Source organism: Larimichthys crocea, chromosome XX (assembly GCF_000972845.2).
Source record: "Larimichthys crocea isolate SSNF chromosome XX, L_crocea_2.0, whole genome shotgun sequence".
NCBI lineage: Eukaryota > Metazoa > Chordata > Actinopteri > Sciaenidae > Larimichthys > Larimichthys crocea.
The window spans coordinates 12,261,675-12,283,366 of record NC_040030.1 but is presented as its reverse complement, the minus strand read 5'-3'; the positions used below and the strand labels follow the sequence as shown (position 1 = coordinate 12,283,366).

The 21,692-nt window shown below is 41.8% G+C and overlaps 1 protein-coding gene across 1 annotated transcript; it reads left to right on the top strand.

The window, feature by feature from the left end:
• The first annotated feature begins 4,642 nt into the window (after nt 1-4,642).
• On the top strand, nt 4,643-21,350 carry lrrn3b (leucine rich repeat neuronal 3b). Its single transcript, XM_010749198.3, has 2 exons — nt 4,643-5,026; nt 17,590-21,350. Exon 2 carries the CDS (start codon nt 18,028-18,030, stop codon nt 20,152-20,154), a length of 2,127 nt encoding a protein of 708 aa, XP_010747500.1. The 5' UTR covers nt 4,643-5,026; nt 17,590-18,027; the 3' UTR covers nt 20,155-21,350.
• Nucleotides 21,351-21,692: the final 342 nt, after the last annotated feature.

Below are 21,692 nucleotides of genomic sequence, written 5' to 3'. Positions count from 1 at the left end.
TCAATAAATTCTACTGCCCTCTGCGGCCTTTTCTCCCTCTGCGGAACACATCACAAAATGTCACCATGAAACGCCTTCAGAATATTCCCCAAACTCTGCAATAAACAAGAATGAGCGAGAGCATAACTCACACTGTAAACACCTCAGGCTTTTTTTTTTTTTCCACAGGAAGCTTCCCCCTTCCCCAAAACAACGTTTCATTCCATTAAATTTGATGCATATTTTTCACGGAGTGTTGATATCCGTGTTTTTGTTTTTTTGGTCTATGAAAAATTCTGACTCCTCCTTGACACTACCAAGCTGTGCTGGAGGTTTTTTTTTTTTTTTTTAAACGAGTGCACCCTTGACTGGCTTCATGAGGTGTGAAGTCACCGTGGTCAACTTATACAGCAAAGGTTCAATGGTATAGAGGTTTAAAAGTAAAAAAATGCATCAGCTCAGTGCCATCACTGCCTCATTCATCTAATGAAAAGGAAGCTGCCTTAGAGGTTTTGTTTTAGTGTTGGAAGATAATATCACGTACGACTAAAATCTGTTTTTCAGGAAGCAAGACTTAAAATATTCAGAGCCCATTTTTCAAGAATTGCAGAATTGTAAGTGTAATAGTGTAAGATGCAGTGTAGAAGGTTAAATACACAGACAGCACATGTGCGAAAGTGTTTTTCCGTGTCTCTGTCAGCAACTATTCCACACTTGAATAAATAGCAGTGTCCAGGTGTGCGTAACTTGGATACTTGTTAGGCAGAACAACAAAAAACACACAAGAAAGGACTTTAGAGCAAGCAGGTTTGTTGGAGATTAGTCCGTGTCAAGGCCAGAATTGTAAATCCAAACCTCTTTTCCAGTTAAAAAACTGGGTAGAAATAACCTTTTTTGTTCCTGAGATACATGCTATAGTGAATGTTTTCACAACAAATTGATTGATGAACAACTGATTTTATGTGGCTATGTAATGACACAAACAAAAACTAAACATTAAATATGAATATAATGATGTTTATAAGTTGATTTCTAAGATGTAACTGTAGTAACAGATTAGGTGGTTTGTTATGGATTTTCTGTTTATTCTCCAATAATGAATTATATCATTACACAGGCGAAGATAAAAAATAAAAAAAACATTTTACAGTTTACCAGCGCCGCACCTCTCACCTTGAATTTAACTTTAATACATCTAAAAGCTATAAATACAAATCACATCTCCGCTGCGTTCATTTTAAGAGGTAATTCACAAATAAGAGGTGCTTTAGTCTCAGTAGTGTGCCACTTGGTGAAAGCATCCCCACCCCACCCACTGTGAAACTTCATTACCATGTCAAATTGTACTTTGGCTGATAGTGTTATATTGTGCCTACTGAAACGTTCAGTTTCTGTGGCAAATATACAACAAACCACACACAAACACATGGATGTGTTAACATGTTATAAATGGTAATGAATTATACAAGACCTGTATGTGCGTCACTACTTAGTCTCCCCTCATATCGGAGTAACTGTTGGCATTTCAGCTGTGAGAAGGACCACTTTGAAAGTATTTATAGGTGTTATGAAAGGCTGCACTCGAAGGCGGGATGAAAAGCATCCACTGTGGTGAGATGCAAGGTGCAATGACAATTTCGAGCATACAATCTTTGGTTTTGTACAGTCTACGAAACCATCAGAGACAGCCCCCGACATTTGAAAGGTGTGAAAGGGAGGGGTGTGAGATGCTGGTTGACTATCCAACTAGCATGTTGTCTAACGTTGAACATACCAACATAATATGATGAAATCGAGAACATACATATAGCTTCTCTCCAGGCTCACCATTGTTAATGTACCTGCACTGCATACAAAGAGCCCGCTGATTTTTCTACTATCATTATACAAAGCTGGGGTCTCTTCAAAGGGCATTTGTCCCATTATCACAGGCAGAGGATGGTTTGCAAATTCAAGGACACGCAAGTCTTAAGCAGCATTATGAAAAATGCAGAATTAGCAAAGGAAGGAGAAAATATGGAAGGTATTTGGAAAAATGCATAATTACTAAAGTTTGAGTGAGAAGCACCTGGGGCATGGCAAACTCCTGTGCATCCGATTAAAGAAAACAGTCTAAATAGTCTCATGGCTTTCTATTTATTTATAAAGGTCACCCATTTATTAGTAAACTTTCAAAAATAAATAATTTTGTGGAATTTCCATGAAATTTGAATCATTTTTTATTGGAGATTCACGAAGCAAAGCACTAAAATGGAATGACACTGAATAAAAAAAAGACCACCATTATGTACAGTAAGCTTGTGTATATTGAGACTACAACCAGTGAAATCAGACACAGGTGGAATTAAAACAGCCTCCAGACGTACAGTCTCTAGATCCAAACCTTTTTGGCTGACAGATGAGGTACGTCTCTTTCTCCATGGCTGCGGATAACCCTGCCCGACCTCCAGGAACATCAGTTTGTAGAACATTGTGTTAGAAAATCCTCCTGGGATCACAGTCTGGAGCTCTGGAGCTAATAGGTACAGATATCCATTTTCTTCCCTGCCTGCGCCTTCTTCCTCATTGCCGTGCGCTGCAAAAAATGTCCATCTCAAACGCACTTGCACACAGAAAGTGTCAGTTTCTGGCCGTGCTGCCACAGTTTGCCATGAATTCGACTCTAACTACTGCTGCAGCAGTGCACTTGTGCTGATGCTGTTAGTAACTGTGCCAGGAAGTGGTGGCAAATCAAAATGTATGATTCAATTGCTTTATTTGACACAGAAATAATTACCTTTACTTGATATTTAAGCTAATAAGACTGCGGTGCAGCTGGCACAGCTGCTTGTTTATACATTTTTAAAGTTGCCCTCCGCTCAAAAGTTTTTGCTTATTGTTCTTTAATTTAGTTGTTTGAACTTCACTGTGCCTAATGATGTAAGTGCGGTTTGCGTTGTTTCACTATCACCTGCCGAAGGAGGAAAGTTTCTCAGCTTAAATTACGTGTTCATACAAGCAGGACTTTGTGACATCACAACAACCTCGGAAACCAATTGTAAGAATAGACTTATCGTGACCATCTTGTGTCAAGAAGTTATTATTAAAAATGATTTGCATATTCATAGTTTCTGGAATTTTTCAAATAGGGGAGAAAGAGTAGATGTAATTTTTATGAGACATTTGTACACCAGACGCAAATTATTATTTGACTTATTTCAAGTATTTTTCTGAAAACATGTCTGGAGAGTCTCAGACGTCTCATTCCTCAATAGCAACATGTTGCCATGGTTAATTCTTCCTTTTTATTATTATATAATTGAGATGATGCTGTTGCTGCTCACAGCTTGACAGATTTAGCTCCTCTGGCTGCAAAAAATGTTCAAATGTTTAATGATACACATGAAAGATCCAATGATGACTGCTCAGTGCAATAAAACGAGTTATGATGAATTGTTCTGAACTTTTACTCGAATATTGGACTAAAATTCAAGTTTTGGGGGCTTTGAGGGACTTTAAATTAGTATTCCCATTTTAGTTCTGAGGGAAATGTTGTACTTTGAACAAACGATATGATGTTTTTTTTTTTTATGTGAAATACTTTAAAATTAGCTCCACCTTGACCAACTACAGTAAAATGCCTCTTACACACAAGCGGCATCATCTGTGGCTGTGAAGTGAAGCTAATGCAAAGTGTCAAAAACTGCAGTTCCTCAAACGGCCACTTGAGGCTGGCTACAAAACAAGTTAGTCTCCATAAGCCTCCATGTTAAAATGTCCAACTTCGCAGCAGAAATAAACATGTTTACAGCCTGGTATAAAAAACTATTTTGGTCTCTATAGCTAATTTCCCCATTCATGACAACTGTACTAAGTCTGAATTTCTATTTAACTCAATTGTTCAAATATATTTTATATATATAATATATCTATATATATAATATATAGAATATATAGCTATATATCTAGCTCTATGCATAATTAACAGCATGGCCTCTTTATTTGACGGGTAGGTGCTGTTACAGATGGCTTGTCTGAGCACCCAGGCTTCATTCGGCCCACCTGAGCACCACCCACAATCCATGTCTTTACCCATTTTTTGGATTAGACCGGAAGCTACGGTTTTATATAGTCTATGGTAACACATCAATAATAAGGATAATCAAATATATAACAGGCTAAATACAATTCACAGTGCATGACTTTTTTCACCATGCTTTTTTTTCCCATCTCTTGTCATTTCTCATTTGTTCGGTGAAAGCAAGTCATGCAGTGTGCCTCCCACATACCTGACCTCAGAGCACACCATTCCATATCGAACATGCGTGAGACTTGAGCCTGTAGGCCTGCAGCAGTCTGAGCAGTGAGAGAAGTCACCTGGCCTTTGGAAAGTGACACATCTTCACCGTGCAGATAAACTTAATCCAACTATTAAACTGAATCATTTTTATGTTGATGGAATTTTACACAGATTAGATTTTTCGTGCCTTTCACAAATTTAGATATGGATATTTTTTGCAGCGTGCTTCACCTCCAACAGAAGAAGACATAGATGAGAACAGGCTTCTGGGATATGAATGACGGCCCCTCTCAGCCAACCAGAGCCGGGATGCTGTGAGCACCTCGGCCACTTCTCTCACGCTATTGGCTGGTTCTCTGGAGAGTCCGGGTTTGTTCTCATATTAATGACTGCTGAGGAGACGGCGGCGCATCTATGTGGTCCGCCTGACACTTGATCGAGGGGAGAGATGCGCCCTCAACAGTCGCTGTGAAGACGGGAAGGGAAGGGCACAGGGAACACATGAATCTCTCTCCACACTCTTTCTCCAACCTGTGTGTTTTTCTTTTTTTTTTTTGGACTTGTTCTTGCGTTCCTCCATCACGCAGAAGCTGTGCGTTTTTGCTGGGCTCGAACTGATTTCTCATTAACTGCGTAAAAATAAGAAGAACCACACATTGTTGACTGGCTTTATGTTGCGCGCTGGGGCTCTCTCGTCATTGGAAGCGGCGCACTTGATGGGAATATAGAAACCACAGACTGGTCCGAGGGCTAGAATGCTTAAATCGGGTAAGTTTACTCTTAAAATGTATTCCAATCATTTCATCCATGTCCGCACGGCTGCGTCTGTGCGACGCATTTTTTGCCAAGTTCATGAAAAACGCCTAAATTTGAGTGATTCGGGGATGGATGTTTTTAAACGGATTGCAATTCAAATAATGAATCATGTCGCGCACCAGATAGGGGATCACTCAGCGTGATTGCATAAATTTAACATTGCAGGATAATTATGCTGATAACTGGCCTCGAACCCTCACTTGACGTGGAGACGCGCTTTTGCGCAACTATGCAGGATGCGCCTTAACCAGACGGGATTTATGATGGACTTGGAGCTGAGGAAAAAAAAACACCATTAGTAAACGAATGGCTGACTTTTGTGTGTGTGTGTGTGTGTGTGTGTGTGTGTGTGTGTGTGTTAGTGGAGTGACGGACTGGCAGTTTCATGTCCCCGGGTCTTGCTTAGTGAGCGCACACCAGACACGTCTCGAAGAAATCCACAGAATAGTGCCCCCCCTCTCCTCCTCCTCTCCTTTTCCTCCTCATCATCATCACTCTCCTTCAAACCTTCCTGTTGCAAACAGAGAAGTCATTACAGACACAGGTTAGTTAAAGTATGTAGAGGTCGGAGTCTATTTTTAAAAAACACCACACACACCATCACACACTCTCCAAGTGGGAACACAAAAAAAAAAAAAAAAAAAGATTCTTTGCTTTCACCCGCCACCTCTGCACGTTGCATCCAAGGGGCTTTTGCGGAATTAACACACAGCCACGGAGAGGCATCCTGGAGCGCATTCACCATCATCACTTCACCTGCTTGTGCCCGCACACCCACACATCCACAGAGAGAGAGAGAGAGGAAGGGAAGGTATTCACTAATCCCTTAACTGCATTGGGGCGTCACTGTACCCCCCTCCTCCCTCTCTCTCTCTCTCTCTCTTTCTCTCTCTCTCTCTCTACCCCCCCATTTTATCTCTCACATCCTCTCTGTCCAAAATGTGTGTCATCCAGCAGATGTATTACTCATGAATATTTCAAAGGCAGATAAACAGATAATGGCCGATAATGACAAATGTGATTTTCACCGAGGGGGCAGCAGAATGTGATTGCTGTAATCTTCTTGTACTGTAGTTGCATGCATGCATGCGTGTGTGTGCCTCTGTGTGTCCGTGTGCTTGTTTCCCAGTGATGGATACAATAGATTTTTTTTTTTTTCTTTTGGCCTCCACGGTGCGAATGACTCACCCAAAGCAGCTGCTCACTGTGAAACACACAGTCAAATGCCACATAAGAGCCATCAGGCCCTCACATCAGACGCCACGCTACGCAGAGGAAACCTCAGCACACACTATTGTTCCCACTTCGAATCATCTGACTACCCGCCGATCGAGCTCGGGCCTTTTGTGGCTTTACGTTCTAATTATTCGGCCACCAGCTTTCAACAACAACCGTGTCTTTATGTCAAAATACAGTGCCAAACTGTAACCTTAAGTACGTTGTAGCCACATTGCACTTCTTCCCCGCAGGCTGATAGAAACAGTAAAGCAAAGCAGTGATGGTTTGCTTTATTAATTTGGGACCATTTGTTCAAAACAAATCAATATCACATGTCCCCACTAAGTCATACCCTTAAAGTGAGTGGCTTTGTGAATTGCCTATTGATCTGCGTGTGAAACGGTGAGAAGCAACGTGGGGGTTGGACGTGGCCGGTTAGAGGGGGAGGTGGACGGAGAAGGTATTGTGCCTGCAGTGGCCTTGTGGAGGCTTGAAGAGGCATGATAGGCAGCACGGTGTGGGTGTTCCATATTCATTTCTTTATAGGCAGAGGGCAGCAGGTTCCTGCAAGGTGAGAGGATGAGTGGGTGCCAAATGTTACCTCTGGTTCAGAGTCAAAGTGGAGCTTGTATTATAGCGCCATTAAAATCGCATTTATCTCGAGATTTTTTTATTTAGATTTTTTGCATAATGGTGCAAGTAGTAACAAGATGCCTCAGGTTCTATCGAGGCTCCTGAGTGAAATTCATGTAAACATATTCACAAGACGGCTGCAGGGGATCAGCCTGCGCAGCCAAGCATAGGCTCTCTGATAGCATCGTGTTCCCAAACAAACACAGGCACCCATTAAAATGGAATAAGCACAGACAGAGGGCAAAGGGAACAGTGAGGAGAGAGGGGGTTGATGATGTGGATGTTTGTCTTGGATCTGGTGGACGGACTGTAGCAGACCCAAATGACATGAAAAGACACAAAGAAAGGAAAAGAAAGGGAAACAAAACACGGTTTGATGGCGGCAACCATGACATTTTGGCGTTTTCAGTCCCAAATCAAAGGTCAGAATGGGAGGCGACACTCCCCTTTGTAGCCAATGACATTTACTTTTTCGCATTAGCATTTAGGGTTTTGAGCTAGCACACGTTTCTGAGTGTGTGAGTAGTGTTTCAGCATCACTGGAGCCCACGCTGATTTAGAAAATGATAAAAGTTACAATTAAACAGGTAAATGTCAGAAAAACAAAAAGACGGATGCTGACGTTCATGAAACAAAATATAAATCAAAAGGTAATACGTCTGCTACTCTGCATATTCATATCAGAGCTGGACATGATAGGGACATATGCCCATACTGCAGTTTCAAACATGAGCAGAAAAGAAGGAGGAGGACATCTAAGGACTGCTGCTGTGCCGTCCATCTGTTCTGCATTCAGACTGACACATATAGGCCCTCGGTTCACTAATGAAAAAGCATGGTGGACGTTTGTACCATGAGACCAAACCAAATGCTCATGTATTAACGTTACACACAGAAACTGATGAATATATATAAAATACACACACACACACACACACGTGCAGAAATATGCATGGAAATATGCATGCACAAAGCAATTACTGTCTCCGAATCAGCCAGTCGTTGCGCTGCTAGAACCTCTGAATAGACACAAAGCCGTCGTGCCTTTCTGAAAGCGCCATATCTTTCATCTGTTTCGGCTGAGGAAGAGTAGCAGGGAATGAAAACAGAAAGAGAAAGCCCATATCAAACCCCATGAAATCATAATAAAGAGGTCCAAGCCAGCGATAAATGCATTTCAGTGGCATATAATGATTGATTCCGTCTGCCGTAGGAACTTATTCCCTGCAGGCTTGTGGCCCCTTGACCAGCCATATATTATTCATATAAATATAGATAGCTGCGCATCTCAGAGGCAGCGCACATGCCACATTTGCACCTGCAGATTCAATTTGGCTCTGACTTTGAGGGATATGCCGCTGGTTACACACACACACACACACACACACACACAAACACACACACACACACACCCTTCCTTCTTTCATTCTGGCTAGCAGCTATACATGGAACATTATGCAGATTTTGGCCAAGAGTGAGTGCGATTATGTTGGGGGAGAAATGAGTGTTGGAATGTTCGCTACGCCTTTGACCTTATCAGCGGCAGCCTTAAGCTGGATACCTTGGCTTAATTCTAATAGATGCAGCACGATGTGAATTAGACAAGGAGACCTAGCAGTGCTCTTTCACTGTGTGGTGTGTTATGCATGCATTATGCGAATGAGCTTGGGCACTTTTGTTTTTTTTTTGTTGTTGTTTTTTTTGTGTTCGCTGTAAGGACACAGTCGGCAATAGCTACATGTGCATGCTCATGTTTGCAAAATGCATGCATCTTTCTGTGTGTTCCTTGCTTGCCTGTCTGTGTGTGTGTGTGTGCAGGTGGGCGTGCTATAGCGTTCAATATTGCAGCATGTGTGTTCTCCCTCACTCGGCCCAAGGGCATGTCTTGTCCAGAAAAGGGCTGAGAAACCAGAAACGGGGGTCCTGTGGTTAATTTGGAGTATTGATTTTACATTAACAGTCGACTTACCGCTGATTCTCGACCATTCATGGCTTCCGCCCGCTCACACATACATAGAGAAAGCTTCATTATGCATACGCACTGCATAGACGGCTCCCTTTAATGGACTCTCTTTTGCCTTACAGAAAGTATAATAGTAAATCAATGAGGTGAAGGGCAGAGGGAGGGACAGTAAAGCCTTCCAGAGGCGCCCACCCACTGAGGGGTTTACCCAGAATGTCCATCGGAAGTAGTTTGGTTGCATCATGGTTGCGCAGCACATCCAGCGGTGGTCCAGTGTCCACCGCCAAGCATCTTTCTTGTCTTGCTTTCACATTATAAGCAATAATCAACCTTGAATAGAGAAACACTGACATTGTATTTTCATTTTATATAGCGTCACAGTCCTATGAAAGCAATGTATCTCCAAAATGTCAACATCTAATGAGCTAAAAATGTTTTGTTTTTAGCTTAGTGACATTTCATTTTTCAGATAATCCAATTGGTTTTATTGGTTTATTTATTTCTCACCTCATAAAGAAATCCTTCAGTGATCCCACCTTCTTTACACACGAAACGCATGGATAATATGTTTTACTTAAGCTGTAAATTAAAATGAATATATAGCATTTACAAGTGACGCCACATACACATAAAAATGAATAGACCGGGCAGGTAAAGATGGCGAAGTGAAGAAGAGTCAGCTCATGTGTCAGGTGGACAATGACGCACTTGTTGGAATGTAATCCTCTCCTGCAGCAGCACTGCAACCATAATGAGGCCAGACCACATCCTTAAGGTGTTACCAAAAAAAGCCAAACTGCATGGGTCAAAAAAGAAACCCACACATGCATGGACACTGGTAATTAGGAAAATAGCAGCCAGTCAGACGGTACGCAGGGAGACTAGATTTGGCACAGCAGGGGTGACGAGTATTGAGAAGGCAATTAAGCTGACAGCAAACGAGCAATGAGACAGTAGGATGCCCAGAAAGAACGACGGGAACCTGAACATGCAGGGAGACTAAATTTAACGCTTTCTCTATGGTCCATTGCTTGGGTGGATCGTGATGCAAATGGGGGAACATATGAAGAAATGGTGGCTATAAAGGTTTGAGGAGATGAAAAGGACAAGGTTTCTAAAAAGAGATGTGGGGGTTGTGGTATCATGAGGAAAGGCGAGCGTTAGAATGAAGAAGGGGGGAAAAAAGAGCCAGAGAAAGAGAGAGAGGGGGTGACTTGAAGAAGAAAGCCTTGCGAGGCTTATTACCAGTGGATCAAAATTCCCAGTGTACCATTTCTACAATACACAGGCTATTCTCTTGAAAGAGGAGGCAATTCGACTGCGCCCTACTTTCCACTTACGTCTGACCTTTATGTCTTCCACCCAGTTTTACCACAGTGAGTGTAATGTCTACCTCTCAGCAGATGCAATACTGCCTTCTTACTACTTAAACCGTGCAGGCCTCATAATCATCTCCCCGAGGGCCAATATGCTCCTACAAAAACCTACATCTAGACTTCTTCCATAGTTCAGATCTTGCAAATGTTCTCTTTTATCCCTGTCATAACCCTCGCAGAACTTGTGTTTTGTATAATAAATGATTTTATTCTCACATGAACCGTAGGTCGACCTGTCACCACGCAGGACATCGGTGAGTACCCAACCTGCGGCAAAGCAATCATCTTTTTCGTCCCCGCTCTGCTAAACCCCATCCGAGCCCTGCGAAGCGAGGGGGAGGATTTATAACTCATTTCAATAAACAGCATAAAACAAACAGTTCTGCCCGGCTGTTTGGCTGCCCGGTCCGACTTGAGTCAGGCTTGCCTGAATTAGCACCGCAGAGCCACCAGGACCAATCCTTTCTGCCCCTACTGTGCACACTCATTAATTTAAAGTGGTCATATCTCACTGGTCTCTAATCAAACTGTATTTGTGCTATTACTGTCCGGACGAGCCACAGTGTTAGTATAATGGAGGTGGCCCAGTGGGAAAGTAAGTGTGAGGTGTTGCCAAGATCTGAATGGAAAAGCTTTTCACCTTGACAGTGGCTGAACCTCTTAAAATGTAACATCGTCCCAGATCAGGTCTATCACGATTAGTCCGGCGCCATTTCCACATGAGAGCAAATCATCTCCAGATACATTTTGTGCATGATATCCACTCACCATATAAAGTATGCGCCTGTGTTAAATTAATATTAACCGATCAAAAAAGAAAAGTTGAGTGAGTTCTAACTTGACAACAACTCAACCCTAAATGTGCCGCATTTTAATGAGGAGAGAAGTTTTTCAGTAATGTCAAATGTCATGCTAATTAAGAGTGAAATCTACGACTAACGAGGACATACCAGTTTATAATGGTGATGCAATGACACTGTCATCTCTCAACAGCTTCTCAGCTGGAGTATGTCAATAAATATACAGCTAGGAGCTCCAAATCTTTAATTATGATGCAACGACACTTCCATAAAACTGATTTTAAAAAATGCCACATTGAGTACACAACATGAAACTCTACCCAGGATATTTTTTGTGGCTACAGTCGATATATTATGAATGGCAATTAATGAAATAACAGTGTATAATTTGAAGTAGTAAAAAGCAAATAATTAGTGCTAAAATCAATAAAACGGTCCCATTAGCCAATCAGTTCACATCTAAAGATGCGTTAGTATCATTATCTATGTAAATGTTGGCCGATAAATCAAAAGAAATTTCTGTAGAGAAAAGACAAATTAAGTTTGAGGTAATTTACAAAGTCCTTCATAATTTGTCCACCAAAGAGCAAAGATAAGTCGATTTTTTTTAACGGTAAAAAAGTCCCTCTCTTTTGGGGTCCCCCAGTAGCTCACCTGGTAGAGGGTCCTTTGCTGCACGTCATCCCATGTCTCTCTACCCTGAATTTCCTGTCGCTATTGCTATCCAATAAAGCAGAAAATGGCAAAAAAAAAAAAGAAGGTCTTGCTTAGTATGTATTCTGGCCAAGAAAAAGAACAAATCGAAGCAATCTTTATCAAGATTGTTTTTGTTTGTGTGGCAGATGCATCGTATCAGATTTTTAACCTCTTAAATATTGCTATCAGCGTTGGCATGAAAAAATCCAGTATCAGTTAGGCTTTTTCAGTATCTTTGAGCTCTTATAATCACCTACACAGTAGGCAGCTGATTTTACCGGAAAAAAAAGCTCTAAAAACTGAACTTGGTACAGGTTAGCTGGTAGACATAGTGGAGCATTTAGCAGCTAAGGACACAGGTATTTCCCTCAGGAGTAAGTGGAGACCAAAAGAAAGTGAATATTGGACTCGGTCCAAATAAATGCAAATGTTTCTCTGTATCTGCTGGTTGTGTAAAAAAGGTGTTCTTCATATCAACCTAAAAGCTTATAATATTTCAGCGATGTGCTCACAGTCTGTTTCCGCAGCCCCCCAAGCAGACAAGGAAACTCTTATTGCAGGTGTAACCTTTTATTTTTGGAGTAACTGGAGGTAAACAAACCTAGTTCACACGGTAAAGGCAGTTCCTGAAACAGGATACCAGGAGCTTGTTTGTAGTAATGTTCACAGTCAGGATTAACACTGGTGAAAGTGAAAAGCCCATGGGCTACACTGTCAGCCTGCTCCTGTAATGGAGGTGCTTTGGTGACCATGGCTTGAATGATTCCCCCCCACCACCCTCTACTTTCTCTGACACTTGGGAACTCGCGTTAGCTCCATGAGTGAACACCTTAGCCTGACCTATAAAAGGCTTCTATCGGCTCCCCGAGCAAATGTCAAAGCTTAGGCTTAATGCGTTGGTGTAGTTCGACATTAGGGTACAGGAGATCCCATTTTTAAGCCCTCTAGGTTAAATTACCGGCAGTTGATTATGTATCTCTCTTCTCGAGATTTCCAAAGGCTTTTCCAGGCACAGATTACAAGCATCCGTCTTGGAATTCTATTTGCAGTGGCCATATTAACCACATTTCTCTTTGTCAAACAGTTGCATAGCCAAATACACCAGCCAAATACACCACATTACAGTACAACATTACTTCACTTTGGAAGTCGTTGTTTTCTCCCAATCTTTAACTCGATTTTGGCAAATTCTTCCACTCCATGGTGTCGCTGAGGTTAATATTTCCTGCAACGGCAGCATTCTCAGGGTCACCACCAGAGGTTAATACACCACTACGGATACTACGACAAGTTCCTCCCCTGGCAAGTCATTTTGTCCTCCAGATCTGTTCTCTCTCTTTTTTCCCCCCCTCTCCTCTCGCTTCACCTCAATTACCGGCAACTGAGCAGCGGATTGTGGGAAATTAGCTCTACATCGTAGCACTGAGTGTGTCTGTTTAGGAGGAGGGGTGCGGCTGGGTAGCTCTTACTAATAGGTTGGTACAAGCGATGTGTGGACTCTGTAGTCACAGCAGTCACGGTGCAAGGCCCGAAGAATATAGACTAGCTCCTCACTGGGCGTCACATAATGCAGTCGTACAGTGCCAATTTACCTGTTCAACTGCCTGTGGATGATGCACTTTAGTACAATATTTTAGCGTTGTAACGAAATGCAGTAATGAAATGCACTATGTGTACCCTTAACAAGCCCAATTTCTCCAGCCAAACAAGCATTCATAATGTAGGCCGCGTTGTTGAAAGCTTTTCAATATTGCTGATGTGCTAACACATTTTGATTAAGTATAAAAAACTTTAACTTGTCATATACAATCAGCTAATCTGAAAACATATTTTTTCGTTTCATTACAGGACCATCTCGACTCGATTGTCTTTATTTTTTGTTTTATTTTATTTTGTTTTATTTTGCAACTAAGTAAGTCACTGACTCAACACTATTCTGCTCAGGTGGCCTGAAGAGTACATTTGCCACATCAGACACGTTGCCACACAAAATGTCACCTTCTATTCAGTCAGCTTCTTCTGACAAATGACTCCCGATTTCTCCCTTCAGCAGCCCTTCACCGGGACCTCAGCTGACATCCAGGAGGCTGTACATTAAACCTGCATGCTATTTCATTTGGTGTTGCTGCCAAAGTCAAATATATATACAGTGACAAGAGGCATATGTTATGAAGCAGCAGCAATAATAATAATAATAATGATAATTTGAGAGCAAATCACAATTTCAAATGTATTAGCTTAGTGAGTTTCCTTAACTCTCAGTCAAAGCTAGAGCTTAACGGTCAGGTGTAAATCCGCCATTTAAACTTTAAACTGGAGTTAATGTCCATTAAGGACTCACATCAATAGATATAATGGAAGAAAAATGCATAATGAGAAGTGAGTTATGATATTCATTCAATATTCCAGTCATATTTAAAGAGTTCACTCTTTAGGCATCAAGCTCCTGTAATATTAGCAGAGTAATAATTGGCAGTTTAAAAAAATGGATCAAAATCAACGCAGCCAGCTTTCAGTCTTAAACTGGTGCCTACATTGCCCACAATGCAAATTTATTTGCTAAGAGCAAGCTTATGTAGCTTTGGGATGTAAACTTCAAACTGATTCACATGATATAATTTACAGACTTCATGGAACCACAAAAGGTTTTATATAGGTACAAAAACCATAATGATTCAGGTAAAGATAAAGTAATGAAATCATAGCTATGAATATAATATTCCATTTCTGTTCATTCTGTAAATAGAGCATCATAATGTGACACACTGCACCTTTAGGCCAAAAAGTTCACCAGTCACAGCTCTAATGTTTTATAAGTCTTCTTCAAACAGATTATTTTTGGGTCTATGACTGTTAAACAAAACAAACAATATGAATGTTTGAATGAAGGTTGAGGTTTTAGGAAATTGATGTGATTTTCATTTATTTATTTATCAAATAATCGATAATCGAGAGAATAATCTGCCCCGATACAAACTTTCCAAACATTGGCAGCAACTGTAAGTTTAGCTGCCACATGTGAAGTGGAGGCGTTGTTTTTAAAACAACACACACACACACACACTAGTGGCCACAACCAGGCCTAGAATCAGTGGATTATCATTAACATAATTGTATCCTCAATAATTAGCAGGAAATATGTTGTGTTTGCTGGCCACGCCATCTTGCAAATTGTCCGGTAAAGCCTCCCTAATCCCCTCCGAAGATTTTCGCCAATGTGCACCGGCAAACATTAACGTTAAGCTAAAGACAACAATGAATTCTCTTTCTCAATCGTTTTCTTTTTACTCATCCTCACCAATAAAATCATACCTGATTTAACGTGTTGTGAGAATAGACGTAGATCTCCAACAACACTTCCCACTCATACACCTTAGTAATATAAATACTGATCACACAAAAGTGTCCCCACTGACACAATTAACACCACCGGTAAAACAAATGATAACAATAAAGCGATGCAGTAACAGTAACCCGACCGCATTACACTGCCGGCAATTGTGATTACTAAAGAGAAAAGCCAGAGCGAGCAGAGGTGAGACCTGAACGCTGTCGGCTGAATCACAGACTCTGGCCTGTGTTTCCAGGGAACGGATCAACGGCACAGCCCACAATGAACAGCCAGTGCTGAGGGAGAGAAGCTAAACCCTGTTTATCAGAATGCTCCGGGTGTTGTAGCTTATTAAAGTGCCAGGTGCTTTTGAAAAATAATGCCCCCTCTCCTCCTCATCCTCCTCCTCATCCTCCTCCTCCTCTCTCTATTTCCACTAGCTCCATGTCTGCCTCCCCTCCTCCCTCCTCCCTCCTCCCCTCCAAACCAGACTCCAGCCAATGTCGGAGCAGAGGTTGAGGAATGAACCCTTGGCTCAGCTTTGCCAGCGGGGCAAACTACAACGTTTCTGCTGCCTTCAGAAGTTTTTATTTATTTTTTTTTTATTTTTTTTTTATCCTCACACACACACACACACACACACACACACACACACAACTCCCCTGTGGCCGTTGAGGTGGAAACGGCAAGGGTGATGAAATGAAACCATTTCTCTCTTTCCTTGTTCCCACTTTCCAGCTGCCGTCACACTTCTTTCCTCAGTTCTTTCCATTTCATCCCCCGGTCTGTCTTTGACTTTTCTCTCCATGATGTGCTATGTGCTCTTAGTGTGGGTCCAAAAAAAAAAAAAAATCACAAGCGCCATCAAACCCATCTGTTCAGTAAGAGGCAGTCACGTACGACAAATTACATGGTGCACTACGACTGTTGGAGTTTCTGCATGGCGGCAGACGATGGAGACACAAATAACACATAACAGTTAAAGAGGCACTATGTAAAAAAAGACTCGCAGGGAAGAGGATGCATCACAGATCTATTTGTAATCTGCTGTGTGATTATTTCCTCGAATAATTTCATGCTTGTATGAAGATACTTACAGATGATTCAATCAATATTTGTTACTGAAGGACCTCTGCTGCACTAGAAATGGCAGTTAAAATCTGCTTATTTTCTTTGCCTTGTGATGTTTGTTTAAGCCTTTACTGTTAAATGTGCCCCGTTTCATAACAAGACTAATAAATGAACTATAAACTGTGCTTTAAATTGCACAGAAAATTACCCCGGCCACTAAAACAGCTTCTGCCTCTTTTATCAGTTTCTGATTTTCATTGATCGAAAATCCCCAAAATGATTCAAACTTATGCATGGACAAACATTACCTGCACTTTGAATGTATAGCTTTGTTCTGAATATCAAAGTTTATACCTAAAACACATACAGTAGTTTTTCTATCCTCGAGCTTTTACTCCATTTAGATAAGGATTGTGCACAAAATCACTCTATCTACTGCTGTATATACTGTGCTATATTTAGTATAGTAATCGTATAGAAATCCCCCCATATGTTAAGGAAAGTATTTTCTGCTAACAATCCAATTATTTTCTGCAAATATAGATGTGAAAGTTACTGTGACACCTGTGAGTGATGACGCAAAATTATGATGATTCATAAGTGTCTATTTTCATTGAGGAACTACTGAGTCTTTTTTATATAGAAGTGAAACAAAACCATAAACAGAGCTTGTGGTGATTTATTTTTAATCTTCCGTTATTGTTATTTGTAAACATGCGTGTCTGAGAGCATAAAATCATAATTATAATGTGTGTTTTTTTCCCTTCAGGTCTGTGTGTGTGTGTTTGTACTGTACACCTCAAACATTTGCAATGTGTAACCACCGGAGAACTGTATTTTCCAAAAAACTGTTAAATCACATTAGTGTCCACATTTTTTGATTGCACAAAGATTAATTATGTCAACGCGTTAATGCATTTTCATTTCTGTGGCAGTCGCTTGTTCCGTAAATGAACAAACAGGTGCAAACTGCATCTGTGTCAAAAGCTTACTTTGCATGGTCGCCCTAACTGTCTCACTACGGTGCGTATTATTGGCTGCCTGTTTACTTGTTGCTATAGTGACTGACATATTCCAGTGTCTTTAAGGAGCTTGCCCTACAGGCTAATGCTTAAGCCCTAGGATGTCTGCCATTTAAGAATTTTAATAAAGCCTTCTCTTTAACCAATAATAGACTCACGCTGCTAACATCAGGATTGAATGCCGTATTGTGGGGGTACGTTGTTAAGTCCCCAGAATTAAGTCTAGAAGGTCAAGCAGATGTAAATCCATGCTTCTATGTCTTGAAGGGAGCGTGTATAAATGTCAACATGCATCAGAGTGCCTATACCAAATGTCAATATGACCAAATCCTTCTCTTATGACATTCCCTGGCCACCTCCATTAGCATGTAATACTCATACTGCGTCTCTCTCTGTCTCACACAGGTAGGAATGGACTGGGCTGTGGACTCCAGGAGCTAGTAACGACAATCAATGAGGACGTCCATCTTTAAAGAGCAGATTTTCCATGGATAATCTGTAAATGTGCTCAACATAAATCCTTTGAGGTATAATATCAGTTCATCCTCCCCTTCATCCCCCCTCTCTCCCAACTTCTTCTCGGATTTGCCTGACTGCAGTCTTGGCCCCGAACCCTGACACCAGCCGGCAACATTGAGTGATTGGTCATTATATCCAAGGGTGTCTACACAGCAAGACAAAAAAACCCTAGGGAGCCCCTGCTGCAGTTGGTGGTGGTGGTGGCAGCGGCGGTGAGTCAATCGCCTCAGCAGCTGCAGCAAATGATTCATTATTTGTGAAGTTAACAGCTCAGACCGCTTAATCTACAAGGACCAATTTCTTACTGGAGGGAATCGGTCCAATATGAAGGACGTGTCATTCGTGGATCTCTTTGTTGGCTTGGCCATGGCCTCTTTTGTTGTGGCCACAGAGGAGAGGCCTGATTGCCCAAAGCTCTGTGTATGTGAAATTAGACCCTGGTTCTCTCCCAGTTCAGTGTACATGGAGGCGCAGACAGTTGACTGTAATGACTTGGGACTCTTTAGCCTGCCGGAAAAATTACCAGTGGGCACACAAGTACTATTACTGCAAACAAACAATGTTGCCAAGATTGACCAACCCTTGGATTACCTGGCTAACATCACAGAGATTGATTTATCACAAAACAACTTATCCTCCATCAGCGATGTCCATCTGGGGAATCTTCCCCAGCTGCTGTCTCTTCATATGGAGGAAAATTGGATACGAGAGTTGCCTGAACGATGTCTTGCTGAGGTGGCTACCCTTCAGGAGCTGTACATGAATCACAATCTCATCTCCTTCATTTCCCCGCTGGCTTTCCAGGGTCTCAGCAACCTTGTGCGACTCCACCTCAATTCTAACAAGCTGAAGGTCATTAAAAAAGAGTGGTTCGATCCCATGCCAAATCTGGAGATTCTGATGATCGGCGAAAATCCTGTTCTTTCTATTGATGATATGAACTTCAAACCTCTCAGTAACCTCCGCAGTCTCGTTCTCACCAGAATGAATCTGTCCCAGCTCCCTGATGACGCACTGGCCGGTCTTGATAACTTAGAGAGCATCTCTTTCTATGATAATATTTTCCCTGAGGTGCCTCATTCTGCCCTGAGAAACGCAAAAAATCTCAAGTTTCTGGATCTAAATAAAAACCCAATCTCAAGGATACAGAGAGGAGACTTTGTGGATATGCTCCATCTGAAAGAACTGGGGATTAATAGCATGCCAGAGTTAGTTTCCATTGACAGCTTTGCCCTCAATAACCTCCCTGAGCTTACCAAAATAGAAGCCACCAACAATCCTAAACTCTCCTATATCCATCCTAATGCTTTCTACAAGCTACCACATCTGGAAACCCTAATGCTAAATGGCAATGCACTCAGTGCCCTCCACAGGATTACTGTCGAGTCCCTCCCAAATCTCAGAGAGGTTAGCATGCACAGCAACCCCATCCGTTGTGATTGCGTAGTCCGCTGGATGAACATGAACAAGACCAACATCCGCTTCATGGAGCCTGATTCATTGTACTGCGTGGAGCCACCAGAGTACGAGGGCCAGCATGTCCGACAGGTTCACTTCAGGGAGATGATGGAGATTTGTCTGCCACTCATCTCGCCCGAAAGCATGCCCGGGCATATTAAAGCTCAGAATGGGAGCTCGGTGTCACTCCATTGTCGGGCCTTTGCTGAACCAGAGCCGGACATCTACTGGATCACCCCGTCTGGTACCAGAGTCCTGCCTAACACTGTGTCTGACAAGTTCTACATGCACCCAGAGGGAACTTTTGACATCTACGATGTAACTGAAAATGAAGCCGGTCTTTACACTTGTGTTGCCCATAATCTGGTTGGAGCTGATCTTAAATCTGTTTCTGTAGAGGTGAATGGATATTTTCCCCAACCTGTAAACGGGTCTCTGAATGTCAGAATCGAATCAGTGGAGACAAACTCCATCCTGGTGTCGTGGAAGGCCGGCCCTGGCACCTTGGCTCCAAACATTAAATGGTACACAGCAACAGGTGTTAACCATCCCACCACAGCGTTCACCACCAGGGTTCCCTCTGACGTCCAGGTCTACAACCTCACCCATCTCAGCCCCGCCACTCACTACAAAGTATGTGTGGATGTGCGCGGCATCCGCTACAACCATGACACCAAATGTGTCAATGTCACCACTAAGGGATTAGAGCTGGCAGCCAAGGACACAGAAAAATGGGACGCAGCAGTAATCACCGTCTTTGGTGTGCTCTTGGCTGTGATTTCAGTGGCATGCCTGCTTATTTATGTGTCTCTGAGGAACCACCACCTTTATGGGGATATAAGGAAATGCGACTCCAAAGCGTCGCTGACACCAGTGGAAGCTACCGGTATGCACTCTCCTTTCTTTACAAAGCTGTGGGTTTCGGGTAAGGGACTGCCAAGTGGAGTGGAAGTGAAAGCCACAGTCATAAATGTATCTGACAATGCCTTTTAAGAAGCGGAGCTTTGTAGAGCACCACACACCAACTACACTGAATGGACAAGGCCATGGGCAGGGGTGGACGACTCTGTAGTACTGTTTCAAAGGCAAACCCATTGCTGGTCCCCCGGCTCAGACACACTGGCAAAACTATTATTGGAATGGGATGGAACAGTTTATGATAAGACTATGCTCTCCCAGTTTCAACCCTAGCTGAAGTGGTGGCTTTGTAACAGTTACATCAAAACCAAGCTAACATCATCAGGAAGGGGTATTTACTGCAAAAAGATATATTTCAGTACCATTCATACAGAAAGGCAGGCAGAGGAATGAAAGTGAAGATGATGATGATGGTCAACTCTCTTGTAATTGACTGTTAAATGTGTTCAGAGTTGTGGAACTGTCCGTGTGGTCCCAAGCAATACCGTCTGTGCTTTGTAAAACATCCATAGACGAGTTTAGAGCTACAGTAATAACACCTGTCTATATTGGGAAGGGAGATTTAGTAGAGTTAGACAAATAACAGTGACTATGGTGTAAGCCTTTTGATGAAATATACCCCCCTTTTTCTATTTAAAAATGGATTCTTGATTTTTCATGGAAATATTGTTATATATTCTATTATGTTGATGTAATGACAAATCCTCTGTATCTGAACAGTTTAAATGGGTTTTAAATTAAGGCAAGGAGCAGACTACTTTTGATTACAATGTCACATTAAGCTTAATGAAATTCAGCAACAAAAATGAGTATCTAGAGAGGACATTTGCCAAATGGCTGTTTATGCTGTGTAGTTCTCATTGCAACGGTGACTAGGAAGCAAAATGCGTCGGACTTAAACAAATATATAACAGGTTGCCGACTGATGTGGTATCTCCTCACGAAGCGGTCTGTTATGCCCTGGTAAGTGCCTACAACAAGAACTACATGAGGTAAACAGAGAAGAAAACTGAAGAGAAACACATCAGCCACAGCGAAACACATGGCCATGTCATCATTGCAGAATCACAAGCTATTCTCCAGTACTTTTAGTGGAAATACTTTCTCAGTATTTTTAGCATACATATTTTAAGAAAACATTTCGTTGTTGCTTTGGGTGTAAAGTTAAAAAGCCATTTTTATATTAACTGTACTATATGTGATCAATGGGCACAACAGACTAATTAAGAAAGTGCTAAGAAAAAAATAAATGTCATTGTTTCTTTTACAAACCTACTTTTCTCCTTTGCTTCCTTCTCATATTTACCATAACACACCTGGTTCATTACAAACTAAAAGTCATGCTTTTATTGTGTCGCCATCCAGCTGCCGGGTCATGAGAAATGTGTAACGACCTTTTATCTGTGACATTTCAACTGCAAGCATGTAAAACAAAATACTGATAATGACCAAATGGTACAGAACAAAAGAAAAAAAAAAAGCTGTCTCTTGAGCCTGACCGCAGGGGAAAGAGTCATAGAGACTTGAGCTGAATGGTTGAATGGTCGTCCTGACCCTGGGAAGAAAGGGGGAAAAAAAAACAGCAACAAAAGAACAGAACTCATTAGTCGCCT

Bases quoted from the DNA above. Each gene is read 5' to 3' on its own strand.
- lrrn3b (XM_010749198.3), top strand. From the start codon at position 18,028: ATGAAGGACGTGTCATTCGTGGATCTCTTTGTTGGCTTGGCCATGGCC.